The 26,809-nt window shown below is 45.2% G+C and overlaps 1 protein-coding gene across 6 annotated transcripts in view; it reads left to right on the top strand.

The window, feature by feature from the left end:
- The window catches only part of ZC3H18 (zinc finger CCCH-type containing 18), a 78,015-nt gene extending 55,455 nt beyond the window's left edge, over nt 1–22,560 (top strand). For 4 of the 6 annotated variants that reach the window (XM_039913440.1, XM_039913441.1, XM_039913443.1 and 1 more), the window contains exons 9-18: nt 1,677–1,868; nt 2,899–3,024; nt 5,759–5,860; nt 8,566–8,709; nt 9,928–9,993; nt 11,982–12,142; nt 12,819–13,021; nt 14,472–14,568; nt 15,949–16,045; nt 20,149–22,560. In XM_039913440.1, coding sequence (XP_039769374.1) covers nt 1,677–1,868; nt 2,899–3,024; nt 5,759–5,860; nt 8,566–8,709; nt 9,928–9,993; nt 11,982–12,142; nt 12,819–13,021; nt 14,472–14,568; nt 15,949–16,045; nt 20,149–20,353 — 1,393 coding nt within the window. In that variant the 3' untranslated portion in view covers nt 20,354–22,560. The remainder of the gene's footprint in view (nt 1–1,676; nt 1,869–2,898; nt 3,025–5,758; nt 5,861–8,565; nt 8,710–9,927; nt 9,994–11,981; nt 12,143–12,818; nt 13,022–14,471; nt 14,569–15,948; nt 16,046–20,148) is intronic. The other 2 variants (XM_001508452.4, XM_039913442.1) reach the window with 1 other exon arrangement.
- The last annotated feature ends 4,249 nt before the right edge of the window (nt 22,561–26,809 follow it).

Below are 26,809 nucleotides of genomic sequence, written 5' to 3'. Positions count from 1 at the left end.
GGACATGGATAGGGCATTCACACAATTGTTTTTCAACAAATCCCACAACACCAAAATAGAGGGGAGGAGGGCGACAAACATTGAAGCTTGCAGGCCGTAGATAAAAAACAAACATGAGAGATTTCTTCACAGCGGGTGGTGAACATATGGATTATTTTTTACCACAGGAAGTTGTGCTGGCCAAAAGTAATTGGCAAGAGGGGTTTGAATAAATTCATGGACCAGCAGCTCATTATTGATATCTAGAGAGTAACATCAAAGAAGTTAAGGGTGCATCCCTAAATATTAGGCTGAATGTCAAGGAGGGCAGCCATCTCCCAGGGATCCTCTCTGCGGCCTAGTACTGCTGTTAGAGACAAAATTACTTAGTTGGGTGAACCATTGGTCTGACCCAATAATGACATTTTTTATGTTCTTAAATTTTTGAGGCACATTCCAAGAAAACGCCTCTTGGGGTTGAGTGATAACCAAATTGGATTATTCTGATGGCTGTCCAAAATCCCGATTGTGAAATTGAATTTTGTGTTTTGATTCCTAAGGCAGTGAACAGTCCAGGAAATGTAAAGGTGACAGCTTCTCAGTTACACCGAGATGATACAAATCTCTGGCTGACTGGGTTATGGGACTCATTTCCTTCCTGGATTATTTTTATCCTGTAAAACAAGGTTATGTGGTAACGTATCCCTGTGGAGTAAATTGGTCAGGGATTTTAGTTGGAGCAATGGTAGATCTAATATCCCTTTAGTTCTTACCTTCAGTGGGGGGAGGCAGGCTGACCTTGAGACAGTTCAGGTTTTACACGAACACCATAGCTGCAGTAATAAAATGACAAGAAAATGGAGAAAGTACTTTAGAGTTTATACGTGTTGTGAGCTAATCTCATTTCTTATGTTGTTAGTGTTCCACAAAACCTTGTTACCTTTCAGCCTCTTCCTTGGGGACTTCAAATCCTTTTTCGTGAAAGAATTCCCAACTGTGGCATTCTCCTTCCTTCCCCAGCCCTGAGAGCACTCATGTGCCTATCTTTATATTCTTGCTTCCCCCTACCTGTAATTAGTTTTAATGTCTGTCTTCCCTGAGGATTATAAGCTTCATAAGGGGGATTGTTTCTCTTCATTGCTGTATTGTACTTTCCAAATGCTTAGTACAGTGCTCTGCACACAGTAAACACTCAATAAATACGATTGAATGAATGAATAAGGGCAGGGATCATACCTACTACCTCTGTTGTACTCCTAAGTGCTTAGTACAGTGCACTGCAGAGTAAGTGCTCAGAAAATACTATTGAATGATCAGATTTTCAAGGAGGTATTTAATTTTGTAAGTTGTTCATATTTTTCCTCTACTGATCGTATGTGGAGGTGGTTGTGATCTTCTTTGAAATGTCACAAAGTGTAACAGGCCTGGATAGTAAAGGAAAATCCTCCCTCTGGGTTTGTTCTCCCAAGAAGAGAGTGCTGCTTGCTAGCTTTTAGATCTGATCTTGTTTTTTTGTTTTTTTAAATTTCCAAAATGTCATCTTAAACACATGCAGGATTTGTGAAGTGAATGAATGAGCCTCAATCTTGGGCCTAGATTTCCCACTGAGTCAGTCTCACTCTGTGTCTGGAGGACCATTCCCCTTTTTGTACTAAAATGTTGTTTGTGTGTGTGTGTGTCTTTGTGTGTTTTTTTAGCCGTCAGCCTGAGCCACCAAAGAAGGAGGCCACCTCAACTGGCCCTCAAGTCAAGAGAGCAGATGAATGGAAAGATCCTTGGCGCCGATCCAAGTCCCCTAAGAAGAAACTTGGGGTGTCTGTTTCTCCAAGCCGGGCTCGCAGGAGACGAAAAACATCTGCCTCATCAGCTTCTGCCTCAAATTCCTCGAGGTAAAGACAGGGAGCCCTCCAGGGGCCTGCGTGGTGCGGTGGTGTAGCGTGGCATTGCGTATCCTGTTCAACCATCATCTGCTCAGCTAACAGCATTCCATTTTTTGGTTCTAATATTAATAAAGTATGCTTTCCTGCCACATTTAAAAAAAAATTCCCCAGTAAAAGATGGGGGTAACAGGAAGTGCTAGCGAAGCAACTTTTGTGGGAAAGCAACCTGGAAGGACTCTTGAGTAGTCTGTCTTTTTTTGTCACTTATTAGATTGCAAGCTCCTCAAGGGAAGACCCTGTATTTAATATGCCTTTTAAGGGAGTAGGGCAGTTTGGTACACCGTGTGGGTGTTAAATGAATGCTTGTCATTTAGCTAAGAAAACCGAATCCTGGGATGGATGATTGGTACTTTGCAGGAAAGCCAGAAAGAATGAAGTGTGGTTTTCTTGCAATTTACCTAAATTGGAGGGGATATGCTCCACCCAGGCCCCAAACCTATAGCATCTTTCCTGAATATTTTAACCCAAAAAACTGGAGTTTCTGTCATTACTTACCTGCTGTCAAAGGTTGATCCTAAAGGGACAGGCATCCCGCAATTTTTACACCAAATGTTCCCTAGGAAGAGGAGAGTAAAGGACTAAAAAGGGGGCCCTTTTTAGTTTATTAAGGGAAGCAAGCGAGAAGTGGAGGGGAAAGGGAGCAGAAATCATGAAAGTGGGTTTTTCTGAAAATCCAAGAAATGGGGAAGGTGCTCTAATAGAGAGTCTAGTTTGTGCTCTACAGCTCCAAAAGTTATTAATGTTAGTTGTTGCTTTATTTCTTCCGGGAGAGGCACCACGGCACAGATAGACCAGATCCCTCCCTATTGCCAGGTGAAACAGCTCACTGGAGATGTTTAGGAGTGAGAAGGTGGAGTTCAGAGTCTTTAGCACAAATTAAGCACTGTTCTAATTGTATCAACTAAAATGTTCGGGATGGTGTTGGACTGAAAGAGTGACTTGTTTCTCTCTTCTCTTCTCCCCCCCTTCAATATATTAGGTCATCGTCTCGTTCATCATCTTACTCTGGATCTGGCTCTTCTCGATCCCGTTCCAGGTCGTCGTCTTATAGCTCCTATTCTAGCCAATCTTCCAGACACAGCTCGTTCTCAGGCAGCAGGTCCAGGTAACTAACGCTTCCTTTGACTCATGCCCACTCGTTTCACACTATCCCCCTCGCCTCCTCCAACCCCCTCCAAGTAAGTAAGTCCATGTTCTGCTCCTCTTTGGGGTTTGAACTGATTTTTACTTTATTTTTAAATACTCTCAGTGTGTAATGTAAAGGACCTTAGTCCTGTATGTCCTGGAGTCTAATGGAATTAGAATCCAATTCGGTAAATAAAATAAATCAAATTTAAGTAACCAGATCCAGAGCTGACTGGAAAGTGAGCGGGCAAAGTCTAGAGGGGCACCTCAAATCATCTATTTAAAATTGACTACGATTTTAAATAAGACACACTGATTTAGATATCCTCTGCTCCATCCTACCCTTGCCCTTTGCTTTCTTCTCCATTACTTTGTGTACTCTTCCCATTGCAACACCTTCCTCACACCATCCTTCCCTTGTACCCCAGATTCCTTTATCTCATCAACATAGCCCCAAACACCTCTCTGCATCCACTTAGCCCATCTCCCCATCCACACTCATCCCTGTTATCATCAGTGGTATTCATTGAGCACTCACTGTGTGCAGGGCCCTGCACTAAGCATTGGGAGAGTGAAGTACAACAGAGTTGGTAGATACATTTCCTATCCGTGATGACCTAGCAGTCTAGAGGGGGAGACAGACATTTATAAATATGCCTCCCCCACCCCCGCTAAAAAAAAAAAGCAGGGGAGGTGGTCACACTCTGTCCTTAGGGGAATGAACTTACAAGTACCTCTTGCCAAAGCAGCTTTTCCCTTTGCCAGAGTTGGGAGTCTCTCTGTGAAGGCCATAAAGGCAACTTTTCACTAAGCATTTTGAATTCAGCACATCGGAAGAATTAGGGACCATTTATCTGACGGTTGCCACCTGGGAGTAGAACAGTGTGCAGTGTCAGAAGAAACACTTGTGCATTTGTTCACGACATTAGTCAATGAGTGCCTACTGTAATAGGTTGTGGGGTACCTTCCCCCCACCCCCCCACCGCCCCCAGCTCTGAATGGTGGTAAGAGCATCATAAATCCTATTATCATTACTAGTAAATAATATTTACAGAGAGCATTCAGAGTGCAAAGCACTATACAAAACGCTGGGAATAAAGTACAAAGATAAGATGTAGATCCGGTCTTGTCCCCCAAGGAACTCAGAGCCCGAGAGTAAATGGGGCCGGGGGCAGGAGGGAGTTGGCGACAGGCACACAAGGAAAGATAATAATAATAATGTTGGTATTTGTTAAGCGCTTACTATGTGCCGAGCACTGTTCTAAGCGCTGGGGTAGACACAGGGAAATCAGGTTGTCCCACGTGGGGCTCACAGTCTTAATCCCCATTTTACAGATGAGGGAACTGAGGCACCGAGAAGTTAAGTGACTTGCCCAAAGTCACACAGCTGGCAAGTGGCAGAGCCGGGGTTCGAACCCATGACCTCTGACTCCAAAGCTCGTGCTCTTTCCAGTGAGCCACGCTGAAAACTAATTCATTTGGTCATATATATTAAGCACTTAGCGGGTGAGAGTATTATATTAAGTTCTTGGGAAAGTACAACATTAAAGAGTGACATTCCCTGCCCACAGGGAGCTCACAGTCTACAGAAGGCTAATATGACATATCAATATTAAGAAACAAAATTAGTGGTAAATTCGATAGGAGCAGTAAGGCTGTGGCTAGAGGAGAAGCGTTTCAGGATCCTCCTACCCTGAAATCATCAAAATCACAAGCCTCAGCCACTTCCTCCCAAGCCTAGAGCAGAGACCATAGAGAGTCCTGATGGCGTGGTTGGGGGCAGCCTCTCCTGGGTCACAAGTTTTCCCTTACCAAGGGGCTCTTTAAGAGTCTAATCCCCGTATTGTAAAACTGACTGTACAGTCAATACCGTAACTGTCTTGGTCGATTTTTGTGATAACTCTGTGTTTCATGTCAGCAGGTCTTTAACAGTCTTAGTTGACAAAATTCTTTGTGGACTGCCTGCTGAAGTAATTACCCTTCCCTGTTATATCTGAGTCTGCCATGATTTGAATTGTTTTACAGCTGGCTTCCACTATAATTAGAGAGCCTCTCAAGAAGACAAGTTTTTCCTTTATACTCTTACCCTTCTTTATTTACAGGATGACAACCGAGGTATTGTGTAATGTGCATAGATCCATTCTTGAAGTGTTTAACTGCTGTCATTATTTGAAGGAAGTGATGAAATGTTCATGTGTCATATAGAGGTTTTTATTTGAAAATTTTAAAATGATGTAAACATTGCCTTCTGACCCTTTTTTAAATGTAAGTGCTTGCAAGAAAGGTGTTTGCTTCATGGATGATGTCAGTACTGTGAATCACTTAATTGCTGTAATCTTCTTTGTCCTCCTCTGACATAGTTTGGTAGTCATTTGACTTCTGTCACTCCCAGTCCAGGAAATCACTGTTGAGTATGGGGCTCTTTGGTAACCTTCTTTTGAGTTTTTTCCATGTAATTTCAGTGGTATTTAAAGTGAATTTCAGGGGTATTTAGACACTTTAAGTCTGAAGTGTGAAGAGGATTCAAAATGTCCCTAATAATTAGAGGAATAGGCCCACCCAAACCTCTTGGCGAAACTTCAGACCTTTTATAATCTCAAAGTTCCAGGCACTCAAAGCATGGTTAATATGCCTTTAGTTATTGAATTTGTGAACTCAGTGGAGGGAGCATGCCAGAGTTTTTACTTGAGAGCTCCTGTTTTGTTTTTCCCCAGGTCACGGTCCTTTTCATCTTCCCCTTCTCCTTCTCCAACTCCATCCCCACACAAAGCTTCTGCTAAAGTTAAAGGCGAGCCTGCCCTGCCTGCTGGAAAAGGGTAAGCTTGGAGAGTATGAAATTGCTGATGAAGAGATGTGTGATTTGTATTCTTAGGTAAATAAGTTAGCTAAAGTATGGTAGTTTCCCCGGTTTTCACACTACATTAAAAACCCGATTATCCAGAATGTGTGGAGCCAAGGCCTTTCGGGATTGACTGTTATTCTGGTTGATTGAATTTTTACCAGTTTTCGTCCTGACGATACTGACAAATAAGGCATACCTTTTGCTTCTATAAAGGGGTGATGGTATGTGGGAGTTAACCAGGAATATCATTGGGGCCATGGATATTTGCTGCTCAGTTGATGAAGGAAACTCCATATAGGCAAACTTTTTATGGGATTCTTTTTTCTTGCTGTCTACAAAGTGGATCCAAGTCCAAGTTTTCAAATTTATAAAGCTTGGAAATCTCATGAAATCCTTCCTCCAGGGTAGTAAGTGATTGCATAACTGATGGAAAGGCCTCTAGTGACAATAAAATGAGAAAGCAAATACGTAACAGCTCTCTCTGATAAAACATTTGGATTAGGTAGGTGAGGGTGTGTTCTATAATTAGTAGGTAAAAAATGGGAAGTATGGTCTAACTTGACTATGGTTATCATTGGGTGACCTTTTAAACATTTACATAACCTTCACAAAATTTTCCTTCATTGAAAAAGATGATAAACTAACACCCAGTAGATTTCTTGCTGTCAGTGTGTTGACTGGGCCTCTCACAAAAAGCAATCCACAGTGCTTTCAAAAATCAATTTTATATTGAGTTTTCCGAGTGACATGAGCGAAAAGGACTGCTGCTTGTGATAAAGCGTGATTGTGTTAGTTGTAGGAACTAAAGACAATATTAAATGGTGGCCGGCAGATATTGTTTTATCTGTAATTTCTGATATTAAATCTCATCCTCCCATTTCCCAGTCCTTCCATCACAACCTTCCTCGAGAGGCAGCCTCATTGGGCAAAGGCAAGGATCGTGGGCTCCCAGAGACAACAACTCATCTATGGGATGGAATTTCTATTCAGGCCTTTCTATTCCCCGCCTTCTCCCTCCCCTCCCCGCAGCATCGGGTTGAGGTCATGGTATGCCACCGTGATATCTGGTCCTCGTGTCATCACAGCTCCGAGGAGGGTGGAGCTGAAAATTCCAAGAGCTCCTGGAACATGTCTCTCAGGACTTGGACTTTGCACAATGGGCGAGAGGGCACTTGGCCACCAGGCCTTTCCAAGCGTTCGGTCAGTAAATGGCACTTACTGAATGCTTCTTGTGTGCAGAGCACTGAACTAAGCTCTTGGGAAAGTACAGTGCAATGGAGTTGGTAGATCCGATCCTTGCCCATAAGGAGCTTACAGTCGGGGGAGGCAGACATTAAGATAAATGTGTTCCCAGAAGTCCTGAAGTATAATGAGCTCCGCATTTCAAATGAATCCCTTCATACTCAGGTCCCCAGAGCAATTGCCCTGCTGCCCTGCTGATAAAGTTCATGGCTTGCTTGGACTGTAGTCCGCCAAAAGAATTTTGGCGCAGTGCTAATTCAGTGCTTGCTGTGATCAACAATAATCCCGTGGTTCAAAAATCAACTCTAGTAATGTATTTTCTTTTCCAAGAAACCTGAGCAATTTTCAGAATTTTTCATTCGAATGGTTGGGCAGAATAGCACAACTCTCTTCCCAGTGAAAAGAAAGGAAAAATGGAGAAGAAAGGAACCTCAGGATTATCTGGTGTTACTCCCTGTAGCAGTGCCAGTGTAGAAGCATGCAAACCACCGGGCCAGACCTGTTCCGCCATTTGCCATCCCATCTCTCTTACTTGGTTCGAGAAACCTTCTCTTGTCTCCTTTAGGATTCTATTATCATGGGGTTTGTTGGGCTAGAAAGTGACTCTTTTTGACATCAGCTCCTTTCTTGCTTGTTACATCCCGGGAAAAGTCTCTTTTCCAGACAGCTGAAGCCCACTCTCCTGGAACCCGCTATCCTCTCCTCTCCCACCCTAAAAAGTTAAGAAACGGGGTTTCCGGCAACAAGGAGGGAAAATGGATGGGCTGATAGTGGTGAAACAAGGAGGACCAGATGGAGCCCTGAATTCGGCTTGGTGCATTCCTTCACCTGCCTCTACCTGAGCCCATTTTGAGGCTCAGGCCCTTGGAACTCTCCTTCCTCATGCATCCCATCCCCTTTCCAGTGGTTACCACCAGCAGGAAAGAATAAGCCCTGGACTTTGTAGCCCTTCCCTTAGGCTTGGGAAAAACTATAGGATCAGGTCCTCAAGCTGTCAAGGCCAGAGCCTTGCCAGCCCAGCTGCACACCCTGCTCCCAGATTATGGCCACTGCTGTCCCTAAGCACCCTGGGCATCTTGGTGTGGAGCTGGGGGTGAGTGCCAGGCTACTGCCACATGGGAATCTGCTCCTCGGGGTCTTTCCCCGAGTCCAAAGTGTGGACCGAGGACTCAGTGACTACCCCTCAGAGTGACATGCTCCCGAATGTTGATGGTGAGTGGAATCAGGACCACGTAAAAGAGGCGGTTACTTATCTGACTAAACCGCGACATTTGTTGGGATGTTGATCCACTAGGGATTAACACTGAAGCCAAAAGAAGGAAATGTCTTCATTCTGCTGATGCCACTTCATAATTCTGAATTTTATCCTGGAACTACAGTAGATGAGACCTCTCCTTATTATCGTTAATCATGGCTTATTTGAATTCCCCCTTTCAGAGAGAAATCTCTGAAGAAACCAGCCGCACCTCCAGCCCCACCGCAGTCCACCAAAACCACTGCACCTGCATCAGAGCCTGCCAAACCAGGAGATAATCGGGAGGCAAGGAGGAAGGAACGTCAAACCAGGACCCCACCTAGAAGGTAAGAATCAATGAGCTTTTTTAGGGTCCTTGGGATTTATGAGCTGTCATTGGGAATGAACCATAATCTCCATATGAACAGAAAGGAGAAGCAAATGTTTAGGAGTATGGAGTTGGGATAGAAAAGCCAGCTGGCTGCAGAGACCTGGCTGCCAGTGTGAATCTGGTCTGGGGGCTCTGCCTGAGCCCAGAATCTGGCTTCCTTCACCTGTTGGTGGAAAAGACACCTGTAATAATAATAATGGTGGCATTTACCTATCCTTGAGTAACTTAACAAGCTTGCAGTATTAACCAGGCTATGGGCTTGAGATTTGGGAAGTTGATTCTGTTTCTTTGGTAAATACAATAAATTTTGCTCAGTCTTTTAAGATTTCACCTGCACAGATGCACATAAGTGAAAGACTCAAGGAGGAAGTAGTAACCTTGTTTGTTGTTTTGTTTTATGGCATTTGCTAAGCATTTACTTTGTGCCGGACCCTTTATTCATTCAATCGTATTTATTTATTGAGCGCTTACTGTGTGCAGATCACGGTACTAAGCGCTATACCAAACACTGGGGTAGATTGAACATAACGGGTTGGTCACGGTCCCTGTCCAACATAGGGCTCACCATCTTAATCTCCATTTCACAAATGAGGAAACTGAGGCTCAGAGTGGCTTACCCAAGGTCACAAGGTAGACAAGTGGTGGAGCCGGGATCAGAACCCAGGTCCTCTGACTCCTGGGCCACGCTGTTCCTTAACTGTGGGTCTCTCTCCCTTCAAGACCCTGTTTTCCATACTCAGAAACCCTCCTTAGCAAGTTTTCGGAGCTAATCGTGTGAAATACACATTACTTCTTAAATCTGCGGGTGTGGGCTTATCACCAAGAGAGAAACTATTTTATGAACTTGGAAAAACATTCACGAGGCAAGTTGGCTCAACTCTCCTTCCCATACTGAACTTGAAAGGCTGGTTAATTGATAAGTTAGCGTTCTCTTTTGAGCCTAAATGCAGCTAAGATTGCTGGCAGAGTGGGAAATAGCGAGCAAATTGCGCTTTCATCAAGGAATTTACTTCTTTTTTCCCCTTTATGGATTTGAAGCTTAAAGAGGATGGTGTTTTCCCCTCCCCCTACCCTAGTAGATGTACCCCCCTCCACCCTAGCAGATGTACCTGACTGTAGTTATGTTTTGAGGTGTGCGAATACGTGGCTGACCAGAGCGTTGTTTGTATTGCAGGCGGACCCTCAGTGGCAGCATCAGCGGCAGCGGCAGCAGCTATAGCGGCTCTAGTTCCCGATCAAGGTCATTGTCGAGATCTCTCTCTAGGTCTCATTCCCGATCAACTTCTGCCTCTGTTTCTCCCTCCCCTTCAGGGTCCAGGAAGTCCCGGTAAGAAGTAAAGCCGAGCGTTAGCTTCCTTCACCCTCAGGTATTCAGGGACCAGTTTCTAGTAGCTTAGCATACTAGAGAGCAGAAAAACCACTCCAGTGAAGTGAGAAGAAGACCACAGAGCCAGGGTTCAGGTTATCTAAATTTGGAAAAGTGAAACTGGCTACCCGACTCTTCCGTACCCACTGATTCTTGAGGACAGTACTAGATAGAAGAACGAAGGCTATTCAACGCTATGTAAAATTTCAGATGAGGAGTTTCTGTTGAACTTGATTGGTCATTAACTCTTAAAAAAAATAATAATAATCCTGAATTTAGTAGCAAGGCACCTAATATTTGTTGGGGAATGCCCCATCTCTTCTGATCTTTGGCTTGAGAAGATGCTCACGCCTCAAAAACTAAAGCCAAAGGGCCAAGCTAGTGAAAGTCCCGTACTTCCCTCAGAAATAGTGAGTTGAGTTGTCGGCAAAGATCTGCTTTGCCAAGCTGACCGGGGCTATGATAGAGACCTCTGAGTTCCCCCGCACAGACATGAGAGAAGAGATCCAGAGAAGAGCATTGAGCAGAAGTAGCATGGCGGAGTGGATAGAGCATGGGCCTGGGAGTCAGAAGGACCTAGGTTCTAATTCCGGGTCTGCCACTTGGCTGCTGAGTGACTTTGGGCAAGTCACTTCACTCCTCTTCACTACAGTTCCCTCATCTGTTTAATGGAAGTTAATACTATAAGCCCCATGTGGAATCTGGACTGTGTCCAATCTGATTGTTGTATGTACCCCAGCGCTTAGAACAGTGCCTGGCAAATAGTAAGCGTTTAACAAATACCATTTTTAAAATAAATGCAGGCAGAGAGCCGTGGAGCAGCATTATGCAGTTCCAGAAAGCTTCCTTTCTGAGTCTTCCTGAGCGGAGAGAGGGTAGGTCCTCACTGTGGTCAGGAAGATTGTTTCAAAACTTAGGGAAAACTGGAGAGAGGTGATTTTTATGAAATGAGAGAGAGGAAGGGAGGAAGAGAGAGGAAAGGATGCCTGAGAGGGAAGAAAGTAACCAAAAGGGAAAACAAAATTCTACCACGTACTGCATCAATTTTTAGAGCCACCTGCGATGCCCAAATCCAGCGGCAGCAGAGTGAGACAATAAAATAAAACTCGTTTTGTGAGTGTACCAGGCAGTGGGGCAGTTAACACTTTCATGCCCAAACTTGATTAATTTAGCCCAACATGTTTCAAAGACATAGACTTAAAAAATATGTGGTTCTCTTTCCCTTTTTTCTTCAAACCCACTGACTGATGGCCTTAGGAAATCCAGGTATGTGTCTCCTCCCAAGCATCTGTTAGAGTGCTGCTTCAAAGCCCCGGTGGGTCTGGCATGCCAGTCCAAAGTATTAGTTCTGGGGAAAATGCCTTTCAAGCTCATGTTCAGTTCATTTGTGAAGACGTCGGTGCTTTTAGAAACTAGGAGACATCTAAAACCATGTGGGGACTATTTCCCAGAGCTTCGACTCTCTTTAATTTTAACGTGGATTAAGTGCTTCTAATGAAATCCGCTTCCCAAATGAAATGCCCTAAACCTGTTCTTCTCGTCTCTCTTGGGTTGTGATCACCGTTCCTTGTTTTGGTAATCTAGTTTAATGTACCAAACTTGTTTTGTTAAATTTGCTAGAAGCCATATATTGTGGTTTTTAATCCTATCTCCCTGCCCAGCAACCTATCTCTTAAAGTTGGCTAGGGCCCTTGACTCAGCTGGTAAGAATTCAACTCTAAGTCTGCCATCTTTTGAGTGTACCAGGGTTGAACTACTGATGAACTAGAACTGGTATACATGGGTGTTGTAGAAAATCTTTCTCCTCTGCCCTGCAAAATGGTTGTCATGTTGGTGGCATATATGCCTTTGTGTCTTTTCAGGTCCCTGAGTGTGAGCAGCGTATCCTCTGTCTCTAGCGCCTCGTCCAGTAGCAGTTCTGTTCGCAGTGCAGATTCAGAAGACATGTACGCTGATCTAGCCAGCCCAGTTTCCTCTGCCAGCTCCCGCTCTCCAACCCCAGCCCAACCCAAAAAAGAAAAAGGTAGAGTGTTTTGGTTTCTTTTTGGGCCGCTGAACTCTTGAACTCTCGCCAAGAGAATTCCTGCATGAAGCGACCAGGGCTCGAGAGAGACTCTTTATCTGGGCACATCTTTCGACTTAATAAGTTATGGGTGATCTAGGCTTCCCCGTAAAGTTTGAGTTGGCACAGAGAAGAGCGTAAAAAATGGGGATCCTAGCATGACGTAGAAAAAACAAGGGCTGAGTCCTCGTTTTATTTCACCTGAATGGAAAGCACAGACTCTGACCCCAAATTTAGCTGGCGCTTCCATTTCCCATTTGCACATGCAGCTGTTTGAGTAAACTAATCTATGACTTCAGATTTGTTTGCAGGAAAAAGAGCAGAAAGGAAGATGTTGAGATGAAAATTCTGCCTCTCATATGTATAGCAAAATATAAAAGCTGTCATTTCAGTATCTTCTTTGGAATAGTCTGTCTTTGGTCAACCAAAGCCCGAGGTGATCTAAGAACCTCTTTTCCTTTATTTGGCCGTCTTTTCTCTGTTGCTGTTGAGAGATTTGGTGAATTTCTTTCAGTCATTCGTATTTATTTCAACGTATGCACATCAGTGAACCAAATACAAGTCCCCTGCTCTTACCTGCCCCAAAGACATACCTGAAGAGTTTATTACAGACTGTTGACTGATTTTTTGGCATCAGCAGGAAAATCTAAAAAAGAAGACAGTGTTAAAGAGGAGAAGCGGAAAAGGGAGGTGTCCTCCCAGCCCCCCAAATCCACAAAGCCCACACCAGGTAGTAAATCGTCACAACAGTCACTACCACCACAACAGATACAGCCATCACAACAACAGCAAGGGGGATTCAGCGCCCACAAAGAGATCAAGCTGACATTGCTAAACAAGGTAAGAGGAGCAGGATAAGATATGGACTCCAGCACCTCCAGTTGTCTCCATAATAAAGGCAGAATGGAGGCCGATCTTTTGAGAAAGCAGAGAGAGAGGATCGTTCCTTCCTGTCTCTAAGCTCACCGCTTAGCGAGAGTTTTAAGAGAGTGTGTCCCTCCCCTAGAATGTCTGGGGCAGCAGGAAAGTGACTAATCTTGCCCCACATTTTCCTTGGGACTTGCAGAAGGGAGCCAGATGAAATGGAGGGAATGAGAGTCGTCTTACATTTTGAGTCCTGACCTTCCAGTACCTTCCAGTGTTCCCAGTGGTTAATTTGTGCAGGGTCCAGCCCTGAGACTTCTCCTGAAGCCCGAGCACCTTTTCTGGGCAGCCCTGAGGTGGAAGGAGAGTTGATTGGGGCACTCAGTAAGCGCTCAATAAATACGACTGAATGAATGAGTCAGGGATACTAGCAGCCCAGCGGGCAGAAGGAGCAGAACATCCGTTCTTGGAACCTTCTTCCTCCCACTCCTCCTCCAACCCCCACCTCTCTTAAATTTCCCAGAAGGCGTTTTCTGGGAAAGATAAGTTTCCCAGTTTTCAGTGCCCCAGCACCTCTCCCAGTTCAAAGTAAGCTGTTGGAATTGCTACAGGAGAAAGATAATTATCTGACCATCTGCTTACTGAACCAACCAGTTTTCTGAATCAAGGTTCCTGGGGTAGTTTTTGTTTTGTTTTAAAGTTCAAATAACTCAAAATTGGTCCAGTGTATGTGTGAGAAAGATCCCCCAACCCCAGTTCTCTGTTTCCCAGGCTTTTGGTTCCCTGGCCCTGACTGGCCCTAGTTTGTTTGGAAATCGACTTTCAAATGTAGTAAATTGGGCACTCTGGGAACCACATTATTCCTTTTCAGGCCCTCGAGGTACCATTTAGACCATTTAGTCCTAGTGGCCTTAAAAACCTAGAACTTGCATAGTGCCCGCTCTACCAGAATAGAAAGCCGATTATCCATATAAATCTGGGTCACAATGCATTGGAGCAGCATAGATCCCGGGGGACTCGGTCTCATCCACTCTCATTTTATTCCCGTCGAACAGATATTTTTGTGCTTCCTTTCCCCTCTTCCTTCCTTTCCAGCCTCCCTCCCTCCCTCCCTCAAGGTCAAGGAGAGAAGAAAGGACAGAAAGTCAGTGAATGTTGAAAACAGAGCCCAGGTCTCCTTACTCCTTTTTAATTGATGGATTTCCTTGCTGTTGTCTTTCCCCGCAGTGACACGCACACTGCTGTGGCTTTTAAGGCTGATCCTGAAGAAACAGAATTGTTTTCAGTTTTCTATCTAATTCCGTGTTGGAAGATGCAGGAACACCTTGGCCTACCACCTCTTTTCTCATACCACTGGTATTTGCTGCTGCCTACCAACAATACATTCCTTCTGCAGCTCTTGGATTTTATTTTCTTATCATTCTAGGCGTCTGATAAAGGAAGCAGGAAGAGATATGAACCGTCAGACAAGGATAGGCAGCCCTCTCCTCCAGCCAAACGAGCTAACGTGTCACCTGACAGAGGTGAGAACTATATAAAGTTGTCATTTTAATGACAAGTTGTCATTTGGGGTTGGGGTTTTTTTTTTCTGGACATAGACTGACCACCCATTCTGACAGTCAGTATTGCTCCTGGACTGCCATTCAGCTGGTTAAGGGAACTGCTAAAATAGTACCCACATCTCTCTTCCAATTGCAGTTCTGTTTCCTTATTCAAGTATTTCACATGTCTTTAAACTGCCTCTTAATGTGATTTGCAACCCACTTTATATGGTATTTGTTAAGTATTTGTTAGGTGTTAAGCACTGTTCTGAGTGCAGGGGTAGATACAAGTCTACTAGAGAGGCAGCATGGCCTAGTGGGTAGAACTTAGGCCTGGAAGTCAGAAGGACCTGGGTTCTGATCCCACCTCTGCTACTTGTCTGCACTATGACCTTAGGCAAGTCACTTAACTTCTGTGCCTCAGTTCCCTGTGAGCCCCATGGGGGACCTGGACTATGTCCAACCTGATTAGCTTGTATGTACCCCAGCACTTAAAACAGTGCCAGGCACATAGTAGCACTTAATGAATGCTATTAAAAAAAAAGTTAGTTGGGGGACAGTCCTTATTCCACATGGAATTCACAGGCCAAGTAGGAGGGAAAATGGGTATTCAATCTACTGATGAGGTAACTGAGGCACTGAGACTTGCCCATGGTTACCTTTGGCTAGCCAGGATTAGAACCCAGGTCCTCTAACTCCCAGACCCATGCATATTCCACTAGGCTATGCTACTTCTCATTTTAGACCCACTTGAACCCCTATCCCTCAAGTCTCATTTTAGCCTGGCTTTTGAAAGTATCTTACTCACTCCAAATCTGTCATCTTAAAAGTGCCAGGCAAAGCCAGGCAGAATGAAACTCTGGTGGACTTAAGGGACCCTAGAGTGGGTGGCACAAGAATGGAACGGGTGGAAGTAGACGAGGTAGATAAAAGTGGAAGGGTATTTTTCTCTCCTTGATCCTCTCTCCTCCCACCGAGCCTGGGCTAACTCAGAGAAACACAGAGAGGGAGCAAAACCATTCACTCGCTCCTAAGGTTCAGGAGCTCCATATTGGCAGACCAGTTTGCATAATGGAAAGAAGTCCTGGGGCAGAAGATTTGCTCACCCAGAAACCATTTTTCAACTAAGATGAAGTAATTGGTGAAAAGGCATTGTCCAGTTTTGAAGGCACCTGCATTCATTGAAAAAAACCCCACATGTCAAGTGGCCCCAATCAGTGGTATTGATTGCGTAGGTGCTGTGCATTTGGGAGAATACAGTAGAGTTGGGTTGGTAGACAACCCCTGCTCACGAGGACCTCCCAGTGGATACTGATGAATGTGTGACAGATCAGTGTTAATCCTTTGTGTTCCATTTTACAGGTTCTCGGGATAGGAAACCAGGTGGGAGACTCTCTTCCCCAAAACAGGAACGCCAGAGAGGACAGAACCCCAAACCATCTCTGACTCAACCAGATAGGTAAGTTCCTTTTGTTAATATTAAATCTTCAGTACTCTGTTGATCTAAAAGGACGGTGATATATAAATCCTTATTCTGACTTCCCTTATCGACTTATTGGTGCTTGTGTTACTGTCGAGAATTGCCAGAATCATCCATTGTACGCAGGTGTTCTCAGAGGTCTTCAAGGAGTTCTGGTTTGGATGTTCGTTTTTTTACCTTAAGTTAGCAGTAAAGCAATAAGTCGGCTTTCCCCCTCCTACCTTTCCTCACTGCTTTCTCCTGAAGGCCAGCCCTAACACTTTGCTTCTCTAGTGCCGGCTTGCTCACTATGCCTCAATCTCATCTGTTTCTCCGCCAACCCCTTTCCCACATCCTACCTCTGACTTCTAACTCCCTCTCCCTCCATATATGTCATACCACCACTTTCCCCACCTTCAAAGCCATATTAAAATCTCCTGTCCTCCAAGAGGCCTTCCCCTTCTCCCTCTCCTTTCTGTGTCACCTATGCACTTGGATCTGTACCCTTTTAGCACTTCATATTTACCGCAACCTCAACCCCACAGCACCTATGGACATATCTGTAATTTATCTGTACTAATGTGTCTCCCCTTGACTGTAAGCTCCTTGTGGGTAGGGAATGTGTCTGCCAATTCTGTTGTCTTGTACTGTATCAAGCACTTAGTACCTAGTAGGTCCTCAGTAAATAATAATGTTGGTATTTGTTCAGGCTTACTATATGCTGAGCACTGTTCTAAGCACTGGGGGAGATACAAGGTGTTACGATGGATAGATTACCAGTGATACTTCCACAGCACATCAAATTTTCCTCAACTCAAATCCCCACATAAAAGCACTGAGGGGTTTGCTTTTCAGAGAAAAAGAGAGTGATCTGAATGTTTACTTGTGGCTAGGTCTCTAATGTAAAGGGCTCCTTTCCAGGTGGTCCTCAATTCTGGGTCTCTTAGCTCTTGACCAGCCGAGAGAGGGAGGGCAGTTTACCTAATGCTTTTCAACTAATGGTACAGAGCAGGAGCCAGGCACCAGACAAGTGGTGTTCTCCAAAAGATGCATATGCGCATCACTTGGTCATCAATCAGTGGTATTTATTGAGTACTTACTGTGTTCAGAGTACTGTAGTAAGCACTTGGGAGAGGACAGTACACAGTCCCTGCCTGTAACAAGCTTACAGACCAAACCAACCAGCTCTCACCTGCCCAAGGCAACGGAGAGCAGAGTCGTTTAAATCCCCATGGAGTCCTAGATCCTCATGTTGAATGGCAGAACAATTTAAGGACAGAACTTCAGCTGTGGGTTCCGGGCTCCTCCACGTCTCCAAAAAGTAGGGAGAGTCCTTGAGTTCTCAGGAACCCGTAGCCCAGGATTTAGAGGGTGGACTTTGCCAGACAGGCAGCACTATCAACCCATTCTCCAAGCCTGAATGCAGAAACCTGGCCATCTTCAATCAATCCTGCCAGGAGCCTGCTGGGCCTTGAACAGCCCATGGGTGCGGTGCCACTGCCCTGGTTGAAAATCCCCCAAATTAGCTGCTGTTCCACCTTTCTCCTCTGCCCACCCTTTACCAGAACCGCTAATACAGTAACCAGGTAGACTGATTTCCGTTCCACCCCCCACCCTACCCAGCTTCAGGTGAAGGTACAAGCGAACAAGGAAATAGCCAAGAGGTGAACAGCAGGAAGGAGGAGATGAAGAAGCAGAGAGCCTGGATAATCAGTCCCAGAAATATTTTTTACTGTGCTTACATTTCACAGAGGGTGAAATAGGCCAATAGGTTGGGCAAATTCCTGAGATGCTAGGTCACTGGGTGAACTTCCAGGCCCTGCGCTTGTTGGGATTGGGCCATCCTGCGTGACCTTACTAAGGGGCAGTATTAGATGTAGACACGCACAACACATGCCCACACATCCCTCCAACCACTACCTACCACCTACCCCACCCCCAACAGTAATCCCACAGGCTAATGGTCAAATGCCCAAATCCCTTCTAGGTAAGTCTACCCCTACCAGATTTCAAGGGCTGGGAAATATGATGAGGAAATTAGCAATTAGAACCACAACTGATGTTCAAGGTGTTCGGTTCATTCCAAAGCTACTGACTGAGGTTGTCTTCAAGTAGAGGTTCACAGAATTAGAATTCGGTTAGATTGTAAACGTGCAAGTTAAAAATGCATAAAATCCCCAAGCGGAAGAGAGGGCGTATGCTGCCACAATCAATCTAGTATTTATTGCAAGAGAACAATAGAAGTAGGCCAAATCTCTGCCTTCAGGGAGCTTACACCCTAAGTGGGGAGACAGACACTAATTTACAGAGAGCAGGAGAAGAGATGAGATAGAAGCATATTGGAAAAGCAGATGTATGGCAGTTCAAAGTGATGGGGTGGTTGTGAGTGCAGGAAAATTGAGTGGCACCAGAAATGCTGAACTGGAATCAGTCAATCAGTGATATTTATCAAATGCTTACTGTATACAGAGCACTAAACTAAGTGCTTGGGTGAGGACAATGAAGTAAACACAAGCCCTGCCCACAAGGAATTTACAGACTTGGTGGGGAGGTTAGGAGGCCCTGACCTAGGGAGAAGAAAAATGAATCAGGGAAAGCCTCCTGGAAGGGGTGGATTTTACAAGGACTTTGAAGGCTGGAGAGAGCCATGCCCCGCCAGATCAGTGGGGTGAGAGTTCCAGGCAGGAAGAAGGGCCTGAGCAAGACTTGGTTGGAGGGTTGAGCAACTAACCAAACATCCTCAATTGGGGAACATTTTCTCCCTTTCTCCAGGCCTATCCTGGATGAGTGCCCTTTAACTAATTCCCAATCAGGGATCAACCAAATCATATGTTCCCTCTGCCAGAGGCATAGTTGCTACTCCAAGACCAGAGACTAATCTGAAAGCTTTAATTGGGGTGGAACAACAGGCTTAAGAGTTTTTTTTGCACCTAGGGCTTTGGGATGCTGATGAGACGGGACTGAAAAAAACCCAAAAGCCAACCTCAGGTGCTTGAGCCTTTTCCTTTAAAAACTGTGCAGTTTAATACTTGGAGTATTTCAAGTTTCCTCATCTGTAAAATGGGGATTAAGACTGTGAGCTGTACATGGGACAGAGGGACTGTGTCCAGCCCAATTAACTTATATCTACCCCAGCCCTTAGTACAGAGCTTGGCACATAGTAAGTACTTAACGAATACAATTTTAAAAATAAAATTCAGCCCATTCTGGATTGTGCCTGAGGCATATGCCCCACTTTCTCCACCCTAGTTAAGTCCCTGGAGTCAAGTCTCCAGCGCTTAGTAGAGCGCTTAACACATAGGAAGCACTTAACAAGTACCATGTAAAGGCAGAAGAAAATCAAAGGAAAAGGGTTAGAGTGGAGTCTCCTCTCAGTGTTGTTGCTATCTCCAGGAGGCCTGCAAGGTTCTGGGCACTGCAGTAACAGGACTCAGAGGCATCTCACCTTTCCCAGCTGTGGCAGCCCAGGTGTTGCTAAATAACCGAGTGAGGGAGGATTCTCAGACTGTTTGCTCTTGAAGGAGAAATTTACTACTGCAGAAATGTAATCAGAAGAGCAACCACCACCTTAGACCTACAAAATTGAGAGCTCAACAAACTGTCTGATACAGACTGATTTTTAGGTGGTGTCATATTTGAACGTTATTCTTCAGAAGTGGTCAAGATGCTTTTTTATCTTTGCCAGCAGCTCCGTCCAAGATAAAGCAAAATATAAAGTCACCCGGCATTGGAGGTGGAGGTGGGTGGTGGGAGGGGCCGGGGAGTCCCCAGGTTGGTCGAAAGGGCACATACTGATGATGATGATGATGATTATGGGGTTTGTGTACTAAGCACAGGAGTAGATACAAGGCAATCAAGTGAGGTGCAGTCCCTGTCCCACATGAGGCTCACGGTCTGAGGGAGAACAGGTATTGATTCCCCATTTTACAGCTGAGGAAACTAAGGCACAGAGAAGTGACTTGCCCAACGTCAGCTAGCGGGCAAGTGGCGGAATTGGGATTCGAACCCTGGTTCTCTGAATCGTGGGCACGGGCTCTTTCCATTAGGCCATGGCGTTCCGATTGATCTTCAGTCCTCTGAATTTTTTGTTTTTCCCCTTCCAGGAAACGCCAGCTGTCTCCACAGTCCAAGAGTTCCAGCAAAGTCACAAGTGTGCCTGGCAAAGCTTCCGACCTTGGTCCTGCTGCGGCTGGCGCCAAGTCTGGAAAATCGAGCACGTTATCCCGGCGGGAGGAGCTGCTAAAGCAGCTGAAGGCTGTGGAAGATGCCATTGCTCGCAAGCGGGCCAAAATCCCTGGAAAAGTATAGTCCAGCGCATATGAACCTTCCGGCTCCTTCCCCCACTCCCGTTCCCCTCTCCCTGGCCCCCAGCCCCCTCCAAGCCCGGATTAGAGACTATTACGTGTTTTTATAAATAGTGTAAACGCAGCCATTTGGGATTTTGCAGTTAATGTCTTACTTCGGCTGCGATTCTTTTTAAAAATTACAAAAGGAAAAAAAAAGTTTGTCAGCTGAGGAAAAAAAGCCACACTCAGATGAAAGATGACTCTGATTCCCAGCTGCTTTCCAGTGAGACCGTGGATCAGCCCCTTCCCAGAGCCGAAGCGAGACAGACCAAGTCAGCAGCAAGGTGGAGGCACTCACAGCAACATTTTCAATGTAAATTATCAATCCAGGACTCCAAATTCCAGCCATGTTGGATTCCCCCCTGCCCTTCTCTCTCTCTCTCTCGCTGTCCTCTCCCCTTCTTTCTCTTTTTTCCATCCCTCTGATCCTCTTTGCTAGCCAAGAGTTGTATTCTAGTTAGCCTTGCTGTGTGTTCAGTGTCTTCAGCGACGCAGCTCTGTCTACTGTGCAACAGGAAAACCGAATACTTCTATGAACTACTGGCAACATCTTCCCCTTCTTCGCCCCACCCCCAGGAACAAGAAAAAGATATATAAATATATATATATATTCTTGACTAAAGTCCGATTGGGAAAATTTTCCTGTCTTTTATTTTAAGCATCAGATTGTTTTAGTTGATTTAAAAAACAAAACGAAACAAAAAAACCAACAAAAAAAGGGTATTGTTGGGGCGTCTGTCTAAGGAGGAGGGTCTTTTTTTTTTTTTTTTGAGGGGTCTCCTAAAATAAAGTATTTTGATAAACAGTTCTTCCTGCCCTCTGGTCGTGTTTCTGTGTGTTTGACTCACCCATTCACTGATCTCGTCATCAAATGGCAGTAGGCTGTGCACCTCACCCATTCGCGACAAAATCGGAGTTAGATGCCTCAGAACTGTTGATTGGATTTCCTTTGAAATCCAATAATTCCTTGAATTTGCATAGCATTCTTCTTCCTCAGGTATTACCTCTCCCCATTTTACAGATTAAAACTCCAAGGCACAGAGAGGCTGGACTTGACTCACAGCCCCACAGTGAATCAGTATCGGTACCCGGACTATAACTCAGGTTTCCCGAAATTGAATTTGACTTTGAACTCCCTTGAGTGGGCCCTTATTAAAGCACTGTCCCTCTTCTGCCAGCCGGTAGATTGCTCTTCGTGCTTCGGAAACGATGACTGTGCTGTGGAAAACAAGTGCCTGTTCTACAGGGTAAATGAATAGAAAATAGCTGAAGAGCGGATAGTCTGCTGAACTAGTTAGTTAAATGGACTATAGGAAAGAAAATTCCTGTGGTGGTGGTGTGCCCAGCTCTGAAAGTGCCACTCCGCAAACCAAGAAGGCAAAGTTAACGGCTCTGCACCATGACCTCCCCTCTTCTACCTGCCAGCTCAGTCAAGCAAGTCTTTCAACCAAGTTCAGCTGCAAAAAAGACAGGGTGAAAACAACTACTGCCAGATTATTATCCAAAGGGCAGTGGATAGAGAATCCAAGAAGCTGAAGTCGCTGGCTGGCTGGCGGGGGGAACCGGCTGACTTTCTCAGGGCTCTGCTAGCACTCTAGAACAACCATCCCAATTACGAGGAACACAGCCTACTGGAATCTATCCTGAGTTCATTCGACTTCTCACTTTCCAACTCCTCTCTTTTATTCTCTCCCCCAAACTGTGAAGCAACTGAAATGTTAAAATGAACCATAAACACTCGGACGTTACGCTGCTACGTTGTGATTGACGTATATGTCTTCAGTTGGTTGTATTTCTCCTTTGCCTCCGCAACCCATATAAATGACAGTAATGAAATGACTTGAACCTCGAGCCAGGGTTGATTCCAAGAGCCACCAGGTCCTGAATGTTTTTGGATATTTTTAAGTTGATTCAAATTGCCGTTGGGCCGAAGGTGGACTTGAGTGGGTCTGGGAAGGAAACCTCCTTTCATCTCTCTTCTCCCCACTCAAGAAGGAATGTATTCAGAGGGACCTCAATGAAGGACATTACGGTAAATAAGATGGTCGCTGAATGTTCTTTTCCATAAGAATGAAATGTCTGAGATTGGGAGACAAGGAGAGGCCCTTTGGACAGTCTCAAAGGTGTGTGCTGTGGATGGAAGGTATTAAAATTTGGCTTATCAAACCAGCCTCTTGTGTTCCTGCGTGTTTCTGAGCTTAACCTTGAGCCATAGATGGACTGATACCCAGTTGGCATCTGCCTTCAGATAAATTCCCAACTCTCCCATTTGTCTGCATTTCCGAATTTCCCCATAATTGGGGGAAACGCAATTTTTTATAGTATTTATGTTCTATGTGCCAGGCACTGTATTAAACACCAGGGTAAATACCAGCTAATCAAGTTGATGAATATGAAGCAGTGTGGCTTAGTGGATACAGTACAGCCCTGGGAATCAGAAGGATCTGGGTTCTAATATTGCTCTGCCACTTGTCTGCTGTGTGATCTTGGGCAAGTCACAACTTTCCTGGGTCTCAGTTACCTCATCTGTAAATTGGGGATTAAGACTGTGAGCCTCATGTGGGACATGGACTGTGTCCAACCTGATTAGATTTATCTACCCCAGTGCTTAGTATGCCTGGCACATATTAAGTCTTTAACAAATACCATAAAAAAAAAATCAGGCTTCACACAGTCCCTGTTCCACATAAAACCCAATCTGTTGAGAGAAGAGTTGAACTGCCCGACCAGCCTGGCATGCAGTGAGCAGAAGAGAGTGTGTGTCCTCAATAAATGTCATTAATGTTAATTGGTAATAATAATTGTGATATTTGTTAAGCATTTACTATGTGCCAAGCACTGTCCTAAATGCTGGTGTAGACACAAGATCAGATAAAGTCCCTGTCCCACAATCTAGGTGGAAAGAACAGGTATTTAATCCCCATTTTCCACATGAGGAGGTGGAGGCCCAGAGATATCAAGTTATTTGTTCCACGCCACATAGCAGGTAAGTGATAGCCAAAATAAGAACCCACCTCCTCCAGTGTTCTGCCTTGTTCCCGCTCCCCACTGAGTACTGTCCGGTTCCCCCCCAAAAAAAAAAAATCAAGGCACAGCAACCAGTGGAAGGCATGAGGATGAGGAAGATGCAGATTTGGAAGAGCTAATTCCCTCTCCGTCCCAGCTCATGAATCCTGAGTCGACTCTGTTCATTAATCTTTTTGCTGCTCTCGCTTCCTGTCCAGTGGGCAGCCTTAGCGTAAGGCTCCTGCCCCTGGTCAGCTGGGAAGTTGGAGCTTGGTTCTGAACTAGTTGGGAGGATAGGGGCTTAAGCACAAATTCAGAGACCCTAAAGGACCAGTTGAAATCAAGGGTGAAGAGAGAATCATCAAAGTAAACCGTAGCACTGATGTATTCAGGGTAAAATAGAGGTAGATACCTAGACTTAACTATAATCAGTGCTAATGAAGTGGTAGATCCCTAAATAAGCTGAGATGAACGATGAAAATAAGGACTATGTTGCCAAGTAGGTAGCCGAGGGAGATAGGGCATTGAAATGGTAACTGAAAAATCAATGCAGGAAATGGGATAATCAAAGTGTTCTCTAACAATATCCACCTCACCTCCTTCGAGCTACCTTGGGAGAGATATCTCTTCTGCTGTGGGACTCTTGAGACACTCAACGTGCGCCTCCAACAGCATCCCCTTCCACCTCGCTCAAGTCTTTGTTGTCTGCGGTACTTGTTAAGTGCTTACTATATGCCAGGCATTGTACTAAGCACTAGGGTAGTTACAAGATCATCAGGTTGGACACAATCCGTGTCCCATATGGGGTTCTAAATCAGAAGAAGATTTAATCCTCATTTTACAAATGCGGCAACAGAAGTGAAGTGACTTGTCCACCTTTGCTCTTATTCTTTCTCATCCTGCCCATATCCTCTGACTTCCCTTTACTTTTATATATATTCTTGCCCTTCGTTGGGAAAAAATATCATGTTGATATCCCCACCCCCTCCAACTACTTCCCGATTCCCTACTTCATTACTCCTCTCTGTGTCCTTGGGTTTCACTGACAAAAACAAACTACTGTGACTTGCTGGACCATTGGTCTGATGGAAATCCCGTTTTTAAGTTTCTATGTTCCTCAGCAATATTTCACAAAACTGTTGCTCCTCCCCGTTCTTTTCGCTGCGCCCTACGACAACTTCCAGTCACATTACAGTGAGACCCACTGAATAGGTTATCTTGAGAGGAATGAAGAGTGGGAGATGGGTTGTAGTGGAAAAAGAAAGGCTAGGTGGTATTTATTGAGTGCTTACTACGTGAGGAGCACTGTACTGACCACTTGAGAGAGGACAATACAGTAGAGTTGGTAGAGATGATCCCTGGCCAGAAAATTTACAATCTATTGGGAGTTTCTGCTTGATGTGGAGAGAAATGGCTACTCACTAGATCTAAGCTCGTTGCGGGCAGGGAACATATCCATCAGTTATTATATTTTACTCTTCCAAGTACTTAGTAAGGTGCTCTGCACCCAGTGAGTGCTCAATAAATACGATTGCTTGATTGGTTTGGGGGAGATTTGGAGAAGCGGCTTAGCCTAGTGAGAGCCAGAAGGACCTGGATTCTAATCCCATCTCTGCCACTTGTCTGCTGTGGGACCTTGGCCAAGTCACTTAACTTCTCTGGACCTCAGTTCTCTCATCTGTAAAATGGGGATTAATCCTGTGAGCCCCACATGGAACATGGACTGCGTTCAACTTGATTAGCTTGTACCTACCCCAGCACTTAGTTCAGTCCCAGCATATAGTGAGCACTTTACAAATATGATTAAAAAAAAGGGGAGATATGCAGAATGACGTTTTCAAAAAATGATCCCGGTTGTATTGTGAAGTATGGACTGGAGAGGGGATAATAATAATAATGTTGGTATTCGTTAAGCGCTTTCTATGTGCCGAGCACTGTTCTAAGTGCTGGGCTAGATACAAGGTAATCAGGTTGTCCCACGTGAGGCTCACAGTCTTAATCCCCATTTTACAGATGAGGTAACTGAGGCACCAAGAAGTCAAGTGACTTGCCCAAAGTCACACAGCTGACAGGTGGCGGAGCCGGGATTAGAACCCATGACCTTTGACTCCTAAGTCCATGCTCTTTCCACTGAGCCACGCTGCTGAAGGCAGGCAAACCAGCTAGGTGGCCGGTGCAGTAGTTAACCTGGGATATGACAAATGTCAGGATCAGCGTGGTGGCCATTTGGATAATAAAAATAATAAACAGTATTTGTTAAGCGCTTACTATGTGCCAAGCACTGTTCTATGCACTGGGGTAGATACAAGGTGATCAGGTTCTCTCATGTGGGGCTCAGTCTTCATCCCCATTTTACAGATGAGGTAACTGAGACAGAGAGAAGTTAAGTGACTTGCCCAAAGTCCCACAGCTGACAAGCGGCAGAGCCAGGATGAGACCCCAAGTCCTCTGACTCCCAAGCCCGTGCTCTTTCCACTAAGCCACGCCGCTTCTCATAATTATGGTATTTGTTAAGCGTTAGCGAACACTTTTTTAAACTTTGTTAAGCTCTGTATTTGGATGCAGAGGAGGAGGTGGATCCTGGAAATGTGGAGGAAAAATCTGTATTATTTGGCAACAGATTGAATTTGGGATTGAAAGAGAGGGAGGAGTCCCAGATAATGCCGTGGTTGGGGATCAGAGACAGGGAAGATGGTGGTGTTCTCTACTGTGACGGGAAAGTTAGGAGCAGTGGATTGGAGAGGAAAGATAAGGGCTTCGGATTTGAATACGTGGAGCTTGAGGTGCCGGTGGGATAATACCCTCGTAGAACTGTCCTTCAGGCAAGAGGAAATACGAGATTACGGAAAATTCAGGGCTGGTATTAATAGTATATATTAAGTGCTTACTGGGTTCAGAACCCTGTACTAAACACTGGGAGAGAATACATAATTGAGAAGTAGATGCAACTCTTGTCCCTCAGGGGGTTCACGGTCTAACGGTCTACAGGGGGCTACAATTTGGGGTCCAACCGGCTGGGAGGCCACCAGTTAAGACTGGGCAACTACAACACCGACTGGGTGGTTGCGTGGTCTGTGGGGGTGGGGGAGATGAGACGCGGTGCGGCCTAATGGAAAGAAGCACAGGCCTGGAAATCAGAGGCTCTGGGTTCTAATCCCGACCCCACCCCTCGCCTGCTGTGTGAGCTTGGGCAAGCTTCTCTGTGCCTCTGTTTCCTCATTTGTCAAATGGGGATTAAATACCCGTTCTCCCTCTCCCTTCTTCTGTGAGCCCCCCGGGGTCGGGACCGGAACCGTGCCCGATCCGATTGCATCGTATCTACCCCCGGCGATCGGCACACAGTAAGGCCTCAACGAACGCCACCATTTAACCGGGCCTTGGAACTTGTGCCCACTGGGTTTGCCTTCCCGGA

The sequence above is a fragment of the Ornithorhynchus anatinus genome, chromosome 11 (genome assembly GCF_004115215.2).
Source record: "Ornithorhynchus anatinus isolate Pmale09 chromosome 11, mOrnAna1.pri.v4, whole genome shotgun sequence".
Classification (NCBI taxonomy): domain Eukaryota; kingdom Metazoa; phylum Chordata; class Mammalia; order Monotremata; family Ornithorhynchidae; genus Ornithorhynchus; species Ornithorhynchus anatinus.
Note: the sequence above shows the minus strand (reverse complement) of the source record. Positions and strands in the feature narration are given on the sequence as shown.